Source organism: Sorex araneus, chromosome 5 (assembly GCF_027595985.1).
Source record: "Sorex araneus isolate mSorAra2 chromosome 5, mSorAra2.pri, whole genome shotgun sequence".
NCBI lineage: Eukaryota > Metazoa > Chordata > Mammalia > Eulipotyphla > Soricidae > Sorex > Sorex araneus.
The window spans coordinates 132,754,502-132,776,038 of NC_073306.1; the positions used below are offsets into that span (position 1 = coordinate 132,754,502).

General features: G+C 49.6%; 1 protein-coding gene across 2 annotated transcripts in view; it reads left to right on the forward strand.

The window, feature by feature from the left end:
- PTPN1 (protein tyrosine phosphatase non-receptor type 1) overlaps positions 1 to 21,537 on the forward strand; it is a 58,420-nt gene that overhangs the window by 30,910 nt on the left and 5,973 nt on the right. Inside the window, exons 2-5 of one of the 2 annotated variants that reach the window (XM_055139334.1) lie at positions 13,163 to 13,253; positions 15,372 to 15,472; positions 18,019 to 18,117; positions 20,813 to 20,950. In XM_055139334.1, coding sequence (XP_054995309.1) covers positions 13,163 to 13,253; positions 15,372 to 15,472; positions 18,019 to 18,117; positions 20,813 to 20,950 — 429 coding nt within the window. The remainder of the gene's footprint in view (positions 1 to 13,162; positions 13,254 to 15,371; positions 15,473 to 18,018; positions 18,118 to 20,812; positions 20,951 to 21,537) is intronic. The other variant, XM_055139335.1, reaches the window with a different exon arrangement.

Here is a 21,537-nt window from a genome sequence, read left to right on the forward strand (position 1 = left end):
TTCTAGAATCACTTTTGGATTGGTGCTCGGCTCTGCTTTACAAGGCACTGTCCCTGGCTTGCTGTTCTTTAGGGTTTTGTACCCCGTTATGTGAACAGACTCAGACTAGCCTAGTGGGTGGCCAGCACCCTCAGTGACCTACCACCCTCATCAACAGCCATCAGATATGTGGGGGAGGGCACAGATATGTGTGTTTACCCAGGTGTTACCATGTGGACTGAGAGAGCTTTCTCCACTAAAGCCAGACCAAAGGGCCCATCTCTGGAATCGTGCAAATAAGTAATAGTTGCCTGTGAGCCACTAACAGAAGCGACTTGGTAAAGATGATTCATATAAAAAAACTGTCTAGGATTTCATAAGGAGCTCTGAAAGTTATTAGGGGGGAAAGTAGACCACCTTTTAGGAAAAACGTGGGCTGCAATTTGATTTGCACTATAGGGTCCTTCTGGAAAAGGCAAAACTATAAGGCAGTAACATGATCGGGGCTACTAAGTACTTGAGGGGAGAGAGGGGAAAAAATGTCCTACGGAGGATTTCGGATGAGTAACTATTTTGTAATACTGTACTAGTGGATATACGTCAAAGTACTTCTCATTTTATTTATTTATTTATTTATTTATTGCTTTTTGGGTCACACCGGGCGATGCACAGGGGTTACTCCTGGCTCTGCACTCAGGAATCACCCCTGGCAGTGCTCAGAGGACCATATGGAATGCTAGGAATCGAACCCAGGTCGGCCGCGTGCAAGGCAAATGCCCTACCCGCTATACTATTGCTCCAGCCCCCCAATTTTTTATTTTTATTTTTATTTTATTTTTATTTTTTTTTATTTTTTTGCTTTTTGGGTCATACCCGGTGATGCACAAAGGTTACTTCTGGCTCTGCACTTAGGGAATCACTACTGGCGTTGCTCGGGGGACCTTATGGGATGCTGGGGATCGAACCCGGATCGACCACATGCAAGGCAAATGCCCTACCCGCTGTGCTATTGCTCCAGCCCGTCAAAGTACTTCTTAAAAGCATAAATTAGCCTGCCCAGTACCAATCTCAAGCCTTTCTTTCCCCCCCCCCCTTTTTGGGTCACACTCGGCAATGCACAGGGGTTACTCCTGGCTCTGCACTCAGGAATTGACTCCTGGCGGTGCTCAGGGGACCATATGGGATGCTGGTCATTGAACTCGGGTCGGCCGAGTGCAAGGCAAACGCCCTCCACGCAATGCTGTCGCTCCAAAGCCCCCCCGCCCCCCCCATGAGCCTTTCTTCAGAACACTTTAGTACTGTCACCTGGGCTAGTGGCCTCTTGCTCACTTGTGCAGATGTCTCGTGAACAGGGGTGGCCTGTGTTAGCAGGGCATGTGTCTGCACTTCTGCTCTGAGTAGTTACTTGACAGTGACTGGACTGCGGTAAGGCTGTTGCATGATGTTCCTTGCTGTATTCAGATTTGCATTCTGGGGTAGAAATGGCAAGTCCAAGTATTAGAAAACCAGAGGTTCTGGACTTAGGGTGGCTTTTTTTTTTCCCTTCCTTCCTTCCTTCCTTCCTTCCTTCCTTCCTTCCTTCCTTCCTTCCTTCCTTCCTTCCTTCCTTCCTTCCTTCCTTCCTTCCTTCCTTCCTTCCTTCCTCCCTTCCTTCCTCCCTTCCTTCCTCCCTCCCTCCCTCTTTTTTTGTCCCTTAGGCCCTCATGATAGGGCAAGCATGTCTTGCCAGGGTTCGCAGAAAGCATTCACCAAACTGGAGGGGTTTCATTTTCTGTCAGTAAGCCTTTCCCCACCAGCTTGATTGACTCCAAAAGATTTTTCTCCTGAAGCCCCAGTTTGAAGCCCTGGGCTATTGGCTTAGCCACCTCCTGAGTTAGCATCATGTCAGTGAAGGAGCATCTCAGTTGTGGATGAGAGCCTGGGTAAGGGTGAGAAGTCTGTCTAGAGACTGAGCTCCCTGGAAGCTGCCCGTAGTGCGTGGTGCCTGTGGGTGCACCAGCCTGGGGCCGTGGTGCTGGGCACAGCCCAGGGACATAATACCTGGAAGAAGGCAAAAGAGAGATGGCGTGCAGGTAGAGGCCGGGACTCTGGACCACTCCTCCTGCCTCTCCAGAGGGAAAGGTCCTTGGTGTGGGTCAGGGGCTGCCGTGGGGACTTCACCATTCGGATCTTGTTAAACGGCTGACCTTGCGGGGGAGTCATGGTTTCTGGAGGCTGAACTGAGCGTGACTTCTGTTGAGCTGTGGACTTGCTTCCCTGGGGAATTTGTCCCTGCCTTGTCCCCCGTCATCTGCTCATGCCTGCCACACTGTCAGTGCTCTGAGAACTGGATGGACTTGAATGCACTGAATCTAGAACTTGCTTCCTCAGTCCAGACACAATTCTTTGTAAAGCTGTGTATGAGAACTTGGTCACCTGCTTCCTCTCTTCTCAGATTGCTGTTGTATTATTATTTTTTTTGTGTGTGGTCTTACTGAAGAATTATCATTCACTGCAGATGCTTCTAGGCGGTGATAATACCTTGCACTTTGCCCCCCCCCCCCTTCTTCCCTGATCCTTCAAGTGATGTGTAAAGAAGTATATTACATCAGGACCAGAGCTGTACAGGCAGGGGGGATTAAGGTGCTTATTTTGCATGTGGTCAGTGCAGTTCTCTCACCATCACTGCTTATGGTCAGCTGAGCACACCACTAGGAGTGATCCCCATGCACAACTGAGTATGGCCCAAGTACCCCCCACTTCCCCCAAAAAATATATTACAGCTAAAACTTATTTAGAAAACTTATTTGGTTGATAATAATGCAAGAAGCTCTTTCCTTAGTTATGGGAACAGGATCTTATGTGGCTCTTGGGATATTTAAGAAATTCTTAATCAAAATCAGCTTCATTTGACATGTTTTCTCCTATTCATAATCCTAATGATGCTCATTTCAAACTGTGTCTCTCCAGTATTTTCGGGTCAGAATACCATGTGGGTTTCCAAGGCCTCTCCAGTGACGCTGAGCTTAGGAAATGAACTTGGGAGTGGGGAGAGGGCGCTGGGAGCAGCAGATTGATTCCCTTGCCAGCCCCAGCTTTGTCCTGGGCAGCAGGGCCTCTAAACTTTCTATGGAAAACAAAGTAAACTGGAAGTGAAAGTGGATTCCGATTTTTACACTGTTCTCTTACAGGAATGGTTTTGTGGTTCTTGGTGTTTAAAAAGATACTGATTCCAATAGGTTTTATTGACATCAATTACTGTAAGTCTGCTTCATTCATTTTCTGCCTATTGATTTCTTCCCAAGGTGGAATTCATGACATTTAACAGAAAACATAAGTGGTTTTTAAAAAGGATACTATTATGGATGGGAAAATACAGTTTAAAGTCAATGACACTTGAGAAAGCAGTTTCTGTATCTCTTTGTGAGCAGTTCTGTTGATATAAGGAAGGCATTCAATAGCTTGGCTATAATTAACTCGGAATGCTATTTCCAAATTCTAGCTTCAGCCCCCCAGTTCTCTGAATATGCTTTAATGGTTTCTCAGTAATAAAACACTATAACAATAAAGTTTTCACTCATCACACAGTTTTCTTAGGACCAGGAAGATAGGTCAAAGGGCTGGGGTGCATGTAGGAGCCCCAAATCAGATGGTACCACATGGTCCCTTAAGCACTGTCAGCTGTTTAAAAAAAAAAAAAAGGTTAAGATCCTCCATTTCCAGTGAGTCTACTATAATAATTATTATTAATACGGAAAAGGAATATATTGACCACAAATGTATAATATTTTATATATTATTGTTATATAAAAAGTCTGCTTTTTTTTTTTTTTTTTTTTTTTTGCTTTTTGGGTCACACCTGGCGATGCACAGGGGTTACTCCTGGCTCTGCACTCAGGAATTATCCCTGGCGGTGCTCAGGGGACCGTATGGGATGCTGGGATTCGAACCCGGGTTGGCCACGTGCAAGGCAAACGCCCTACCCGCTGTGCTATCGCTCCAGCCCCAAAAAGTCTGCTCTTAATAGACTTAGGATTTTCATCAATGATAGAGGTCCCTTTGAAATGGAGGATCTTAAGGTTTTTAATGGCAGCATCTCCTTAGAATTGTTAAAAAAAAAAAAAAAAACTTAAGTTTGTTCAGTTTATAAAAGAGTCCCCACACCTCAGTGGTTTCCTGAGCACCAGCACCACCACCCCCATTTAAAAAAAAGAAGATATAATTGATCTGGAAGTCGTTCTGATAATCTGCTGCTTTACTTGTGTTCTTGGCTGGCTAAGCACTGACTTAGTATTTTAGATTAAGGGGTCTCCTTCCTCCATCTCTCAAGCTCCTTCCTGCTACCTCCTTTCTTTGCTGCATTGCTCTGTCCTCTCATCCTTTACTCCTCCCTGCGTTCCTTCCAGGCTTATCTTGTGTGTTTTGCCTTTTCTTCATTTTTTTTCCAGCTAATGTAAGTTTCATTTCCAAACTCTCTCATTAGTTCTTTACTGCTACTGTTTTTTTTCTGGTTCAGAAAACTTTGTGCTAGTTGTTTTTATTTATGTCAGTATTTTTTTGGAGGGACACCATAATACTCAGGGATCACTCTTGGCCCCACACTCAAGGATCACTCCTGGTAGTGCTCAGAGGACCATATGGGATGCAGGGATCAAACCTAGGTTGGCCACATGCAAGTATTTAAAAAATAAACAAATGGACAAATAGTGCCTGACAGTCGATCCCAGCCAGGTCATGGGTTTATTTTGTTAGTTGATGGGTGGCATCAGAACTGGTGATCTTCTGTGTTGGGGGGCGCTACGCCTGGGGGCCAGTGTGGGTGGAAGCTCTCTGGCTTCCTCCCTCTGGCGTCACTCTGCTTTCAGCCTCCCTGTGCTGATCAGAGGGTTTGTGTCAGCTGCCTGAAGCATCCCATCATCCCCACCTGGTTGTCATGCCACCTCAGGGATGGGGGGGCCATCCCTCCCTTCTGCCCCCTGCCTCACACTTGTGAGGGTTTCTCAAGCAGCTGGGTTCCAAATGGATGTAGTTGTTCCTTTCGTGATTGGTTACTCCTTTTAACCTGGCACTGACCAGGGTATGAAATGACCTTACACTTCCTCTAGCTCTGTCGGGGATGCTTTTGTCTCCTCTCTTCAAATGCTGCCCGACCCAGCCCTCCCTCCACCTCTGTCTCTCTCTCTTTTTTTTTTTTTTTTTTTTTTTGCTTTTTGGGTCACACCTGGCAATGCACAGGGGTCATTCCTGGCTCATGTACTCAGGAATTACTCCTGGTGGTGCTCAGGGGACCCTAGCTGGGATTCAAACCCGGGTCGGCCGCGTGCAAGGCAAAAGCCCTACCCGCTGTGCTATCACTCCAGCCCCCCTCTGTGTCTCTCTTACAGTGACCACACGGGAGTCTTGGAAGACCCTTGGATACTATGCCTGGTTTGCTTTTCAGCATCTTTTCACAATTTAACATGTAATCATTTAAAATTTTTAACCAAATAAAATGGGTATTGGTTGGCTGAATTTCACATGTTTCATGATGCAAGCATTATAGTTTATCTTAAAATTTAGCAGTAATGATCAGTATGATTCTGGTGTGCTGGGTGTTTTAAGTGGATAAGTATGATGCAGAATGTTTTCTAAGATTTTTGTGCGCATGAGATCCCATGAACTTCTCTGTGTAAAGGCTGCCACATTGCTTTCCACTTAAAGAGACATTTGACCTCTGGCCTTGATGACAAGTACTTCCTAGAATGCCCTTTGTTACACAGAAATGGTATGTTCTCTTGCATGAGATTTGTGATTTTAGAAATTGGCTCAGCACACCTTCCTTTGAAGGTTTGATTTCTGCCCTTTCAAGCTAGCCACCCCCTCCCCCATTTCTGTAGCCCAGACTTGGTGGTGACTCCTGCAGGCGTTCCAGGAAATGCACCCCCTGTGTTGGCTCACTGCCGCGGCAGTACTGCCTCAACTGCACTGCAGCTTTGCCCTCCAGTCCCACTTGCCCATTTCTGAGCGCCAGCAGCTTCTGTAAAGCACTCCGTAGCCACTTGCTCAATTAAGACCGGCAGGATTTTGCAACACTCAGGTGGAGAGTTATGAAGGGACTTTGTTAGATGACTAGGAGGTGAGGCTAGTGGAGATTTTTCTTTTTTGGATGTTTAGCAGGTAACTCCCTGAAAACCAAGCTGTGTTCCTATAAATACTTGGTGTTCTTTTGGGGCGCCTGTGTGACCCAGATGTAAAGCAAAACAATTCTGGCAACTTCCACTTCTCAACAGTTGTGAGATTGAAGTGAAAAGAGTGTTAAACCAGTATTGCTATGTTGAACTTCACAAAATGCTTTACTCCAAAAATAATTCTGTAAGACTTAGACTGGCTTTTTACCTCTGTGACTTCAAGCGAAAGAGAAGGCTTAATAAGAAATTGTTAGCTCTTCACCCACGTTTTAACTTTTGGCTTCATTGAGGGGGGTGGGGGGGGTCACATTTGAATAATGGATGATGAACTGTTTTCTTGAAAAAACACAAAACTGGATTTGCTCTGGGCCCTAATTCATTGTGTTCTGAGTATTAGGTGTATGTTCTCCTTGGTGTTTATTAACAGATTGTTCTGTTAGCAAGAGGAGAATGGGAAGGGAACTGGAGCTGACAAAATGAATCCTTCCATGTTTTCTTTCTTTCCTGTCACTAGCTTACGTCTTCTCTGACTCCCAGTTCTGGCTTGACCAAGTATTTCTAGCCTGACTAAATCCTAACTCTGTAAGAACATGCCTTTGGGTCTTGTGAAATGTTTTGCTAAAGAGAGAATTCAGATTATATTGGGTGCCCAGTGCCTTTCTAAAATGATAGAGTATAATGAAGACCTGGATGTTTTCATCATACTTAGGCCTGCTTCATTAGCACTTTTTCCACCTTATTCCCTAGGAGGAAGTATACTCTGGGCCAGTATTTTATATTTTCTCTCACTCTTCTGGAATATGTGCTAAGAAGAGTAAGTTCTTCCAAGCTAGTAAAGAATTGGCAGGGGATGGAGGGAATAGGCAAAGAATTAATACATTTGCTTTTAAATTCTTCTATTTAGCCAAAGATTTTCTAAAATAATTCCCAGCCCTGAAATGCTGAGGTGTATTTGGGATGATTCTTGAAATGTCAGGTGTTTTTGTTTAAGACACACTTCTGAGAACCTGCTTTATGTTTCCTTTTTGGCTTGGCTCCTGAATTTGCTTAGCATTCATTTTCCTATAAGGTTGATTCACCCTTAGTTTACTTTTTCTCTGTAGAAATGTTGTGTGGATGTTGGTTTGTTTAATTTTTGATCAGCACTGTAAAAGATCTAGGAACATTTTATGCTGTGATGGAGGTCTCATGAAACTCACTCAGACACCATAAATCTACTTTTTCTAGATCTTTTGGAAAGTTACCTTGACAATTTCAGAATACAGAAATTTAAATTAATTTTAATTTAGCAAAACATTTCACAAGACTTATTGATGAAATCATCCACTTTCTTCCAAACCACTGTAATTCTTATCTATTGTTATTTTGGAGGTCTCCCAAGTAGTGCTCAGGATGCCCAGGGGCCCCTCCTGACAGTTCTCAGCTGACCTGACCAGCAGCTTAATATAAGAGCTCAAGGATGCACACTACTTGGGTCCTGTGGATACCCATGCAGTTTGGGGGCTGTGTGTTCCTGGAGTCAAACTGGGGCTGGATGCATATAAGGCAGATGCCTTAAACCCTATATTATCTCCCGAACCCTGGCTTTATTTTATTTATATATTTTAAACAGTAACAAGTCTTACAATGGAGACGTTACTAGTGCCCGCTCAAGCAAATTGATGAACAACGGGACGACCGTGCTACATATATATATATATATATATATATATATATATATTTAAAAAATTGGTTTGGGGGGCCACACCCCGATGTTCTCGGCTTATTTCTGACTCTGCACTCAGGGACCACTCTTGACAAGCTCGGAGGACCATATGGAATGCTGGGGGTCAAACCTGGGTCAGCTGTGTGCAAGGCAGATGCCATCCCCACTATACTAGCTCTCTGGTCCACCAGCCCCTGATTTTAAAAGGTACATTTTCACTTCTGAACTTGAAGATTATAATTCTGGCATGGACCCCTGAGTACTGCCAGGTCAGAAGACAAACAACAATAACAACAAAAACCAAAAAGTGTTCAAAAAATACTTTTTTTTAAAGGCTAGAATTTGCCTACCAGAGAATTCAGAAGAGCTAGAATAAGCTAGGCAGAGGAAGACTTCTTTTGAAAGTCATGAGGCTTTTGTTTTGTTTTGGGTCCACATCAGATGATCCTCATGGCTTACTCCTGGCTCAGGAGTCAAACCTGGGTCAGCTACCTGCAAGACAAGTTCCTTACCTGCTACTCTGGTTCCTATCTTAAGTCTTTTGCTGAATAGAACGAGCACATTATGGGGTGAATTTTATATTCAAGTGTTGGGGGAAGGACAGTTCTTTAAAATTCCTGTTCCTCCAGCAAGAATGGAAATATCTGGGCAATTCAGTAGAGAAATGGCTAACAAAAATGATTCTATATGCCCTACCAGATATAAAAATAAGGAGAACGATTTGTAACCTAAAGACAAGACCGAGAACCCAGAAACAACAGTCTTTGAGTCAGCAAATAAAGACATTAAAATAACCGTAGTAAGTATCATGCTGTGGATTTAAAGTAAAATAACATAAGAGGATTAAATGGCAGATGATAGAACTAAATACTTTGGTGGGGGGAGGGAGTGGACAGGGTTGAGGACACACCTGGTTGTACTCTGGGCCTCATGGTGCAAGGCAGGAATGCCCTACCCACGATATACTTTTTCTCTCTGACCTCCTAAGTACTGTTTTTAAGGAAGAAATCCAAGGGCTTGAGATTAGCTCAATGGGCTGAGCACAGGCTTTGCGTGTCCACACATCAGGCCATGCTGTTTCCTTTTAAACGTGTCCCATGGTTGCCAGGGAAATGGCTCAAAGGTTTGGTGTGCATTCCTTAAAGCATGATTCTCAGAATTTGCTTACCTAGCATCCTATTGTGCCCCTTTTCCCCCAGCACCAAGTGTAGAGGTGGGGGTGGCAAGCATTAAATTGTCAGGCCAGCACTGCTGCGCTGAGTGTTGCTGTGAGTGGCCCCCGAACCTGTAAGCTCTGCTGTGGATGCCTCTGTGAAAAAGAAAATAGGTCAAGGAAATAACAACCTGTAGTTGCTCTTTGTCTAGTGTTATTTGCAGTTTTCTCTTGCTGTTGCTCGTCCTTCCCACCAGCTCCCTGAGGCCTGCCCAGGAGAGGTGCACTGCGACCCCTGGGATTCGGCCTACCCTTTCTAGTGCACAGAGCAGGTGAGATGGGTCGTGTGGTTTGCGGTATGCTCAACAGACTTAAATGTTTGAGGGACTGAAGCAATAGTACAGCAAATAGGGCATTTGCCTTGCATGTGACTGACCCAGGTTTGATCCCTGGCACCCCACAGTGTCCCCCAAACACCACCAGGAGTGATTCCTGAGTACAGAGCCAGGAGTAACCCCTGAGCATCACTGGGTGTGGCCAGAACCAAAAGCAAAACAACATGAAAGTGTTTGCTTGTCTTTGAGTCCTAAGTCATCGCGCTGGTGTGTGTTTTTATACCGTGTCTTTTCTCACCCTCACCACATCTTAAGTTTGCTCGTTTGCAGGTGGTGGTAACTGCTGCATTTGGCAGGGAAGTTTCAGGTAACTTCTCAGTTTCATTTTGTGTTAGAGAAATCCGGGGGCTGGAGTGATAGCACACCCAGTAGGGTTTTTGCCTTGCACGCGGCCAACCCGGGTTCGGTTCCCAGCATCCCATATGGTCCCCAGCACTGCCAGGAGTAATTTATGAGTGCAGAGCCAGTAGTAACCCCCTGTGCACCGCCAGGTGTGACCCCCAAAAAGCAAAAAAGAAAAGAAAAGAAAAATCCCTGTAGAAAACCCTCATCCTTCTAACTGCCCTGGTGGGTCAGTAAACTGCCTCTCCCTCCAGCACCCTTCTGCTGTCCAGTTCAACTTTCCTACTCTATTCCACTGTGTTTCTTATTTCCTGGATTTCCATCTGGTGGCCTTGTTTGATCCCAGTGTGGCAGACAGAGGCCTTGGAGCACACACAACTGATGCTCTTGAGTCACTTGATTTCTTCTCATCCACTTGACACCTCTTCCTGGCCTCTGGTTACCCTGGGTGTTCTCCCCTTCTCAGTTGGGAGAAGTTTCCTTTGCCCTCACTCTTGTGTTGGTCTTTTCCTTTGTAGAGTTTACATTTCCCCCTTTCCTTGAATTCATTTCCTCACTCAGGTGGAAGACATGCCCCAGTAGGTCAAGTAAAGGGAGGCTAGACAGAGAATTTTGGGGAGCTTTCACCTCTGAAAATGTTTTTATTTTCCAGAATGTTACTCCCATCTCTCTTGATGATTATTGGGCTGGATATAGAATTCTTGGTTGAAAACCATTCCCCTCCCCCCCCAATATTTGAATCTATGGCTTCTTTGCTATCTAGAATTCAGCGTTCTTATGAAGTCTGAAACTGTTTGGATCACTTGATTCTTGGAAATCATCTCCCCACACCTCTCCCCCCTGCCGCCCGCAATATTTGAATCTATGGCTCTTTTGCTAACTAGTCTTCAGTGTTCTTGTGAAGTCTGAAGCCGTTTGGATTATTTTATCCTTGGAAAGGGAGCTGTGTTTCTTCCTAGAAACAGAAAAGATGCTCTTCACTGGAATCTGGAAACACATTAATGTACTAAGAATGGGTGGTTTTTATCTTTGGAAACTTTTTTAATTGCCTTTTTTGTTGTTGTTGTTGTTGTTCCTACTAGCCCAGCAAGCTATCGAGAGTATCCTGCCCGCATGGCAGAGCCTGGCAAGCTACCCGTGGCATATTTGATATGCCAAAAACAGTAGCAACAAGTCTCACAATGGAGACGTTACTGGTGCCAAGCAAATCGATGAACAACAGGACAACACCTCTCCCACTGTTTAACTGCCTTTGACTGCTTATAGTTTAGGTAATAGGGTGACAGCATTGTCAGCATATTGATGTGCATTAGTGTTAGTGTTGATACACCCCACTATCATCAAAGTGTTTGGAACCCCCATCGCCCCCATGTACCCTCTATCTCACATCTTCTTTTTTTCCCCTGCTCCCCCACTGCTTGGTAATCTGAGTCTGTGATCCAAGGCTAAAGGTTTGTCATCTTTCAGTACGATCTTGTCCCTTGTTTCGCCTCTGTCTGCAAATGCATGACCTCGTCTGCTACTTGTCCTCCCTCTGACTTTCTTCACGTAACATGATGCCCTCCAGTTCCATCCATGTCATTGAGGCGAACTGCAAGATTTCATCTTTTCCTGTTAGCTGAGTAATGTTGTGTATATATGCAACAGCTTCTTTCTCCTCTCGTCCCTCGTGGGACATTTGGGTTGTTGGCATAGCCTGGCTGTTGTTCAGAGCACCACAAAGAACAGAGGTGTGCATATATCTTTCTGGATTCATATTTTGTGGTTTGGGGGTTAGGTGCCAGAATCTTTGGTATCATTTTTGCAGTGGCAGGGATCAGACCAGACCTGAGACTAGTGCCCCTCCACCAGGCTGTATTTCTGACCCAGAAGTTGGTGTTTCTTACGATACTTTGGAGGGTCTTGGAGGTTTTCTTGAAATGACTTTGGTGTTTCCTTTCCTTGCGGTGGTTTTGTGGGTGATCTTTTACCTTGTTTTTTTTCCTTCCACAATTTGCTCTCCGTGATGTCATGACAGACACAGGGACTTGGCAGGTGCAGGGAGACCTCAGAGCAGATGCATATAGCCTGTGGGGCCTTTCTGTGGCCTGCCCTGGTGCCAGAGTTTGGTCTAACTCTTGTCTGCTCACGTCATCTCTGGGACACTCTGCCTTCTGATTGATAAAGCTCCAGATGGTTCTGTGGAGGTTATGCTCCAGCTCTTATCAGACAGCCCCACCGCAGCCTGGCCCTCTGGGGTGAATCCCACCACCTTACCTGAAGGGAAGCTTGTCCCGAGCCTGTGGAGTTTCTCTGGTGGAAATCAGGATGGTTCTTGAAGGTCCCCACTGCTAGCTTGGCCTTACCAGCCTCTTTGTCAGCTTCCAAGGTTGTGGGGCTGTTGGCTTTGCTCCTAAGGAAGGGGAGGAACACTTCTTTTTCCAGTTGCAGTAAAATAGACATAGAACATAATTTTGTATGTAGGCATTTTAGGTGTACAGAATAGTGACTTTAAGGCCATTCATTCACATTATTGTGCAAGTTTGTCTTTTAATAATAATAAAATACAAATTAAAATAAAAGGCTTATTGGGGGCCCAGGGATATGCCTTAGGGCCTGTGGGAAACCCTGGTACTGTCCTCCATCACTGAGTGTGGTACCCCACCCCCAACAACAGAACAGGAAGGAGCAAGAGTATTTAGTATGAACATGGTGCTGTTTTCAGGGGAGCAAATTCAGAGCAGTGCGAGAGCACCGTGCAGGAGCTGCGAGGAGGCAGTGCAGGATTGATGTGGGAGCTGTGGGAGGTGTGGGAGCCGTCCAGCAGAGGCGCAGAGGCCCTCACCAGCCACGTCCCGTCCTGACAGTCATCTGTCATGAATTGTTTGCCATCTCTTCAGGAAGCATTTGGAGGGTGCTCGGCATCGAGGTGCTTATGTCTGCTTTCACTGTCGCCAACTGGGAGGGTGCAGATGGAACCCCCAGGCCTGTGTGCTCGGCTTCCCAGGCTCTGGCGGGCCTCTACTCCCCGTTCCCTGCTCCTTGGATACTGTGTGACACCAGCCCTCGGGCTCTCTGTGCTGGGAACTCCTGTATGGAACATCCCCCCATTTTAGTCTACCCTAACCCACCTTGGGGGAGGGGGGTGCTACGGGGTGGGGATACTCCCAGCAGTGCTCAGGGATTAATCCTGGTGGGCTCAGGGGACCGTCTGTAGTGCCGGGGATTGAAGCTGGGCTGGCTACATGCAGAGCGAGCCCCACCATCACTTATACAGACCTCAGTTCAATCTCTCCCGTGTCCCCCAGGCCCTGTGGCCACTCTCAGATGTCACCTGCCTTTCTCACACTATGTGGCTCTGTCATGGGTGCTTGTGTCTAGGATCCTTCAGCACCTGGCGCAGCTGCAGGTCTCAATGGATCCTAGTGCCAGTTTCAAAAGACACTTTTCCTTTTCTTCGTAGGATATCCGACACGAAGCCAGTGACTTCCCATGTCGAGTGGCCAAACTTCCTAAGAACAAAAACCGAAACAGGTACAGAGATGTCAGTCCCTGTAAGTATTCTCTCACCACCCTGCTCTCACTCCTCATCGCCCCCAAGACGCCCAGCCCTCTGGGGTTTGGTAGCTAGTTCCTGACTTGTTTCCTAGAATGAAGGCATTAGAGACTTTGGGTTGTGGTTCATTTCCACCATGTTAGAGGGGTCAGGTTTCAGTTTCTGGAAAATTCCACCCAGTTCAAAGCCCGTTTTTTAAAAAGCTGTGACTGTTTTTATGATGAGTCACTTTCCCGCCAGCTGAAGCAGAATGTGGCAGAATCCGATCCTTTTCTGGTTGACTCAGCAACTGAATGCAGAGCTCCTGGAACATAGGATTGAGCTGGAATGCTTCCTGCAGGGGCCCTACCCACCCCCTCTGCTACAGGCAGGCAGCGGCCCCTGGGTGGAGCCCCTTGCCTCAGCACACTGCTTGCTGGTCCCTGGCAACTGCCCCTGCTTTTTAGGATAGCTCACAGTCTGCTCAGAGCTGCAGAGTAAACAGCACTAAACGTGCTAGCAACTGTGGCAAGCAAGGAAACCATGGGAGGAACAGGAACTCGCTGTCTGCTCTAGCCTAGAGGCCTTCTCTGCTTACCTCCCTGCTTCCAAACCCTGTCACTGCCCACAACTCCTGTGGCCTGCACTCTGGTCGGGACCTGGAAGAACCTCGCTTGTGTCCCCCACGAGCCCTTTCCCATGTTCCCTTCCAATGCTCATGGTACCATCTGGAGAGCCCCCAGGCTCGTGGGAAGGAGAAGAGCTGCCGTGGGCCTGGGACCAGTTGCCTGGCTCCCTGCCTGGGTTGATAATCTCAGCCCACCACTGAGCTGTGTTTCTTCGTGCACGCTGGTCCCCTCTCTGAATCTCACTGGAACAAGAGACCCTCCAGTCTACTATTGTACGCAGATGAAAAAACAGAAGCCACTGTTTGTGTGTGTCGCACCCACAAACCTTGGTCCTATGAAATAGTGGCTTCCTATTCGCTGAAAGTGTGTGCCAGGGACATCGAAAATGCAGTCCCAGGTAACCTAGAAACATGGGACGCACCCTGACACCCTCTCCCCTTGACATAGCACACCTGGTCTATGGACAATGTCTTCCGGGTGATTCATTCCCCCTGGCGTTCCTTCAAGGCCACGTTTTCAGGTCTCCAGCTTGTGCTGACATGGCTCAGAATGGAAAAGCTGGTCCTGTAATGGAGCTTTATCAGTGCTCATCCAAGTGGCTTGGGGAGCTAGTTCTCGAGAACGGTGCATGTATGTTGTCAGCCACCAGCTAGCAACTCCCAGGCCTTCCCATTGCCATCTTCACGTGTTCTTTATCTCTCTTCTACTCTCCCATAGAAAATGTCTTTTGCGTTTAAGGTTAGGGGGTCTTCAAGGGAAAAATTAAGGGGCTCGCTGTCCTTGGCACCTGGAAAGCACAGCCCCCCAACAGCTGAGTTGCCCACCCAAAGTCAATGCAGAGTTCTTTGAACCCCCTCCTGTTGCGTTGTTTGCAGAATTTTCATTTCCATGGTCCACTTAGTATTACCTAAGTATTTGTATTTGAGTAAAGATGGGCAGGCGCTGCTGCTGCTGCTGAGGCTGCGTCGGTCTCCCCTCCAGACCACTGTGGGCACGAGAGGTGTTCACAGGCCCTACCTGATGGCGTGGCCCAGCACCTCGGCCTCGGGGATTGGGTATTTTTCTGGTATATTTTGTTTCCTTGTAAAGATAAAGCCTCTCGTGTTTTTCCCTACCAGAGTGTCTGTTTGGCCTCTAAATAGATCCCACGTCTGTCCCACTGTTCCCCCCACACCCCATCAGGTTGCTCATCACCCTCAGGGAGCTGACCCAGGAACCTTTCCCCAAGTAGAATGATGTTTCATGTGTATTGTAGCTTCTCTTTTGCTATTTAGCATTCTGTGAAACCCTCCAGGAAGCCTTTCCGGAAACACTGCTCCCCCGACTGGAGGATGCATCTCAATTACAAGAGTACATGCACAGCTGGTGTGGACACCTTCACTTTCCTGGACTGGCCACACTGCCTGTGTGGACACTGGCATTCTGTAGGGCTGACCTCTGGGTGCGCACTGCTGTGTGGACTCTGAGATTCCGCAGGGCTAACCTCTGGGGCCTGCCTTGCCTTTCAGTTGATCACAGTCGGGTTCGGCTGCATCAAGAGGACAACGACTATATCAATGCTAGTCTGATCCGGATGGAAGAAGCCCAAAGGAGTTACATCCTGACCCAGGTGAACGGACTACCTGAGGGTTGTCTGGAGCTCTGCCCTGCGCACTGTCAACTAAAGGGTGTTCAGGCGGTGTTACCTATATTGCAAGCAAAACAGGCTGCATCCTTGAGAGAGACAGGTCGTTGGGCCACCAAAAGAACAACCAGGGGAAATCCTTCTGGGATTCAGTTTGGCAGGAAGCCTGACTCCGTCTGGGAGAGCAGGAGCAGCAGAGTCGCCTATGGGCGGGGCCAGGAGCTCTTGATGAAGCTGGCAGTGAGCCGTAGAACAGGCTTCTTGTCCAGATGTCCATCCAGATGCCGCAGTGCCAGCCCAGCGCTCTGGCTTGGGTTCAAACACAAGCATAGAGAGCATCTAGAATCCTCAGTGACCTCAGGGTTTATAGCTCCGGGGGCAGGGGGACACCACATGCTTGGGTTCACGGACAGTATTCCAGAGCATTTAGACTCCTTGCTGACCTCAAGGTTTTCCACCTTAGTGGGGTTTGAGCGGCAGATTGAGAATGATGCTGGGGATAGAAAGCCGGGGTGAGGAGGTGAGGGGGTGTGGGGGGACAGGAATGATGGTACAGCAGGTAGGGTGTTTGCCTTGCATGCAGCTGGCCAGGGTTCAATCCCCAGCAGCCCAGTTTATTCCCCTAAGCACTGCCAGGAGTAACCCCTGAGCATCGCTGGGTGTGACCCAAAAAGCAAAACAAACAAAACCCTTTGAGCACAGGCTGCTTGGCGATGCATGATGCTTCCTCATTGCCCTGGTTCCTGTTGGTCATCAGCCCAGTGGGGTTCTATCTGTAAACTGCTGGATTCATCCTTGCTGTACATACAGTCTCTGGCCTTTCCCAGGCCCTCACTGCCCGGGTCTTGGGCCAGGGTGACAAGGAGGAAGGGCCCTGGTAGTAGCCGGGTGCTCGGAAGAGGTAGTGGCCAAGATGGCTTCTCAGGGACTCTCTTTTTAGATGCAGGTTTCTTACTTCCTGGTTGCAGCCCTTCAACCACCCCCCAGGGTCAAGAGGCCACAGCCAAGTTTGAGAAGGCGCCTAATGTTGAAACCACCATGGAAACATGCCCCATTGTCCTCCCTCAACCTACTCTCTCCCCAGTCCCTGGCAGTTACTTGACACCCCTGTCATTCCGTGGGTTTAGAAGGTGCTTGCCGTGGTTCTGACTGGCCACATACTCCGCCTGGGCCCTGGGATTCACAGAAAGGACCAGTCGGACCACACAGCTGCACCCTTCATCAGATGACTGAAGCTTTTCCCAAGGCACAAAACCAAGAGAATTTTTCTTAGGGTTTATTTTCAATATTTGTCACTGCCTCTCTGGATGTTAGAGGTGTAGAAATATAGAGAATAAGAGCAGAGGTCTGGCCACATCCCTCAAGAAGTATCTGTCGGCTCTGGGGCCAGAATGCAGGACAGTGGGGAGGGCACTTGCTTTGGATGGGCTGGCCCAGGTGCAGTTCCCAGAGTGCAGAGCCAGGAGTAAGTCCTGAACACCAAAAAAAAAAAAAAAAGTGTCTGCTGCATTTGGTGTTTCCTTTCAAATCGCAAATGATTTCTCAGTCTCATTTAAACTCAGGTTGGGGTGGGCAGGAAAGGCTCCAGCTGCTGAGAACGCCAAGAGCTACAGCTGTGGCAGACCCTCTGATGGGTCCTCGTGCCCAGGTGGCAAGCCAGGAGGCAGCAGGGGATGGCCATCAGGGCAGCCCTACTTCGGGGTGCCCTAGCACAGAGGCTTGGGTTTAGGTGCAGGTCCAAGGTGAGCTATGGAGGAAAATGAGAAACTCAAGGCCTCAGTATGCGTGGAGGGACTTTCAGGGGAGAGAGGAAGCGATGGAGAAGATTCCAGGTGGGCCTGAACACCGTCCTCAACACCGTGGGGGTACCCTCTCAGCAGTATGAACCTCACAGACGGGCAGTTGCTCCCTTCACTCCAGTGAACTATGGGCTGGAGTGAGATGGACCGGCTGCTTTGCATGCAGCCCACTGGACCAGAGACGCTGGACCTGTGGGCCCCCCACCTGGGCCCCAGGTGCCCACTTCTTTCTTCCCTGGTCCAAGCTCTCTGAGTCAGGCAGTCAGGTCTCCCCGGATCTTCGTCCTCACAATTGGGTGTTTCCTAGGGCCCAGAGGATGTTACATGGCTTTGAAGTCTTTGAACATAGTTAAACTTTCATGGCCCAGTGAAGAAAATCAGTGAGATTGCAAGAGAAACTGAGGCGTGAAGCAGTGAGGTGACTTGCCCTCAGGCCCTCACTCAGGTACTAGGGTCCTCACCTTCAGCTGGGGCACCGTGAGTCACTTCCAGTACATCCTGGCCAGCACCCCAGTTGTGTCCCACATGCCACCCACCCTCCAGGGACACCGGGCAGAGCCCTTCAGCCAGCCCAGGGCAGAGAGCAGAGTCAGCGCTTCTCTCCCCTCTTGGCCAGCCCTGCACCGAGAGTGGGCGGAAGTGACCCCTCACCACCTGGTAGAAATAGAATTGTGGTCCCTGGCCCCGCCCACTGGCTGCTCTTGAAATGATGTCTTTGTGGACTGTTTGCAGGGCCCTCTGCCCAACACGTGCGGCCACTTCTGGGAGATGGTGTGGGAGCAGAAGAGCAGGGGCGTGGTCATGCTCAACCGCGTGATGGAGAAAGGCTCGGTAAGTCCGCCCTATCAGGGTACTTGCTCTGTCCGTGGTTCCGGGGCCCCGCTGCCCTCTGATCCTGGGGGGCTGCGCTGCCGCCGTTGTGTCACACCGAACCGATGCGAGCAGTTTTGATGTTTTCCCAATGCCACCGCAGCCATCTGTGTCACGTCTGGTTTTCAGGTTGGCCCAGGGTGCCACCTGCTGGGTGAACCGCCACTGGGTTCCGGGGCCGCCTCTCACATGTCGGCACAGCCTTGCCCGTGCCTGTACTCGGGGCCTGTCAGCTTCCTGGCCTCATGCTTTGTAGCTACAAATGCTCCTCGGGGTGCATTTGGGCTGGTGGTGGCAGCTCCCCAGGCCTCTCCCCTGTGCCCCCACCTCTTCACCTGCTCCCCTGCCTCCAGATGATCTTTCACCGCAAACCGTGTTCCTACCCTTTTTTCCTGAGTTTTGCCACCCCCGCTCCCCTGCTCCCCCCCACACACACATACACAGTGTCCCCAGCTTCCTCCCTTTCAAACCAGGCAGCATGATGGTTTTCTGTTGACATTTCTTTGCCTGCCTGGCTCCTGGGCTCCCCATGGGGTGCAGGGCACCTTGTGATCCACAGTGAGTTTCAGCACCACTCGTCCCACCAGCCTCCAGAGGCGTGTGGAAACCAGCAACAGGTTGGGTGCCCAGAGCAGAGAACCAGGGGTGTGCAGGCCTCCAGGGGCTCCTCTGGGAACCTGCTCTCTGAGCTCCTTGGGCCCCTCCAGGCACAGGACTCTAGGGGAGCCACACTTCCCTCCCCTCCCCCCTCCCCCCTCCCCCAGAAAACCATCAGGCATGATCCAGACTTAGGGCTTGACAGCCCACTTTAGAGAGGATAGTGTTGATTATCCGGTGGTTACCGAGGGCTTTGCCGAGTGGTCAGCGATGAAGTCATGCTATTTGTCCTGGGAGAAAACATCTCCAGGAATCTAGGTTTTCACTTTTCCTCTGCTTCACCAGCTGGTTTGGTGAAGTGCGAGGTTTTAAGTGTCACCGCTCTGGACAGCGACTGGGTCCCTGCAGCCCAGTGTCTGGGCAGCAATGAAGCTGGGGGTGGGCGCTGCGTGGATAATCCCCAGCTGAGAACCCTGCTCTCAGGGTCTGGACAGCTGGCTGTCATTGGAGACCGCGCGGGGATGGAGTTGAGAGCATCTGTCTCTGCTGGCTGTGCCTGCGCCACCCTGTGGTGGCTGGTGCATTCCCAGGCCCTGCTGCTTGGCTGGGCTTTGGCCACCCCGATCACGTGCCAGCCGTCTCGTTTCCTGTCTGACTCTGCTTCCCGCACGGGGCCCTGGGACATGCAAATTATCATGAAAGCAGCATATGGATGTGATTCCTCAAGTTTCCTGGGGATCGACATTTTCATTTTGGCATCGACGTCATCGCCCCCGGGGGAGCTAGACGACAGTGCCTCTTGGCGCAGCTGGACCAGAGGTGCAGTCTGCCATGTTTGTTCCCTGGCCCCCGCCTCTGAGCAAGGATACGCCTTTCTTACTGTTGGCTGGCCCCCGGGTTTGCCTCAGAGACCCCTTGCATCCCAGGAAGCAGTTATGCAGGAAGTTTCATGCAGTCTAACAGGGTCATCTGAAGGGTCTGTGCCTGTGGGTTTAAGTCCAAATTTGAGTTTTGGCCATTGGAAGCGGCAAGGTGGGGTTTCCGATTGGCCAGAGGAAGTTGGTAGCTGCTGTGAACCAGATCCGGGCCGGATCTCTCCTGATTCCCCCCTCTGACGAAGCTCAGGGCAGCAGGTCCTCTGTTGTCCCTCAGCCCTGGGAGGTTTGAGCCGTCCCCTGTGATTCCAGTACAGAGCTCTGGGGGCTGGCTTGACCCCAAGGCCCCTGTTTCACTTTGGGCTGCCCGCAGCAGCAGTGGCGTGGGCCAGCATCCTGCCTTGCCCTCTGGGTCCTGGTGAGGATGGCTCGTTAACCAGGTCAGCGGGCCGGGGCCTGTGTGTGCCACAGAGGCTTCTCCGCGAAAGGCAGCACAGGGCACGGCCATGGTCTGAAAAGCAGCCCTTGGCCCCAGCCACTGAGTTGTCATTGCAGCGTTAAGCTGGGTTTCAGGTGTCACACATGTGTCCCCTTGTCCTGGGGCTGTTTGATGGCAGTTTAGAACCCCTTAGGCTCAGCGGGTGTCTGTTGCGATCACACTGCCGCTCCCTGGGCAGGGCAGAGCAGGCCACAGGCTCCGAGGAGCATTTCCTAATGCCTACAGGAAACTGGATATTTGGGTGTTCTCTCACTTCAGAAAAACACGGTTTAGTGGCTTACATTTAAGTCCAGACCGTCAAGTAATTGTGAAATGATCTAGAACATTGGAAGAATTTGGACATGGATGTCTAACAGAATGGAAGGAGGGCAGGGCAGTGGGGGAACCCCAGTCCTCAGAGGATGCTTCCAGTGTTCGGAGGCCGACTCTTACAGGCCTGTCTCCGTCCTCACGCCCGGGGAAGGAGCGGTCAGGAGTTTCAGAGAAACAAGCGGGCTATGCCCTCCAGCCTCACCTCTGAGGGAAAAGAAAAGAATCAGAGCCTAGCACTTTCCTCCTGGTAGGGCAGGGGACTGGTCAGCACAGCTCAGTCTCCCTGTCCATCCAGAAGGAGACCAGTCGGCCCCACCACTGATGCCGGTCAGCCTGGGCCAGTAACCCTGATGGAGTGTCCTTCCTCCCCCAGTTAAAATGTGCACAGTACTGGCCCCAAAAGGAGGAGAAGGAAATGGTCTTTGAAGACACCAACTTGAAGCTGACATTGGTCTCGGAAGACATCAAGTCCTACTACACAGTGCGGCAGCTGGAGCTGGAGAACTTGACGGTGAGGGCCGAGGCTCCCTGTGCTTGGGCGGTGCCACCGCAGGCCGGGTTTCCTGGGGTTTGTCTCCCATCAAGCAGGGAAGCAAGTGGCTGGGCACCAAGGTGAGCAAGGGCGGGCGCTGCGTGCTAGGCGCCGTCTTCAGTGGCGCCTTCCTGGATTGGCACGTCCTGGGCGAAGGAGTCTAACTTGGTGCTCCTGAGCGCTCGCAAGGACACTCCGCCGTCGGAGCTCCAGGCGTTCAGAGTGCCCTTGGCAGCTTGTCCTGCTTGCTGAGGGAGACGGAATGCGCACTGCTCAGGGCTTGGTGCTGCTTCCGAGGCTGAGTGCAGTCCCTTGGTGGTCGCAGTGTTGGGAGCTCTGTTTGCTCTTAGCAGGTAGTCTCACCAAAGTCCTTTCTCGGATATGTTCAAGCCCATAGGAGACTCCTGGGGAAAGAGCTGGGCTGTGGCCATGGAGCGGGGTGGGGTGCAAACAGGAACAAGCCCCTCTTTGTCAAGGTGTAAATGAAAGAAGTTACTTAATAATCCAACATGGATTCTAATCTGGTTGTTAAATACATTTTGGGGGGCTTTTCTGGAGTGTCTGGG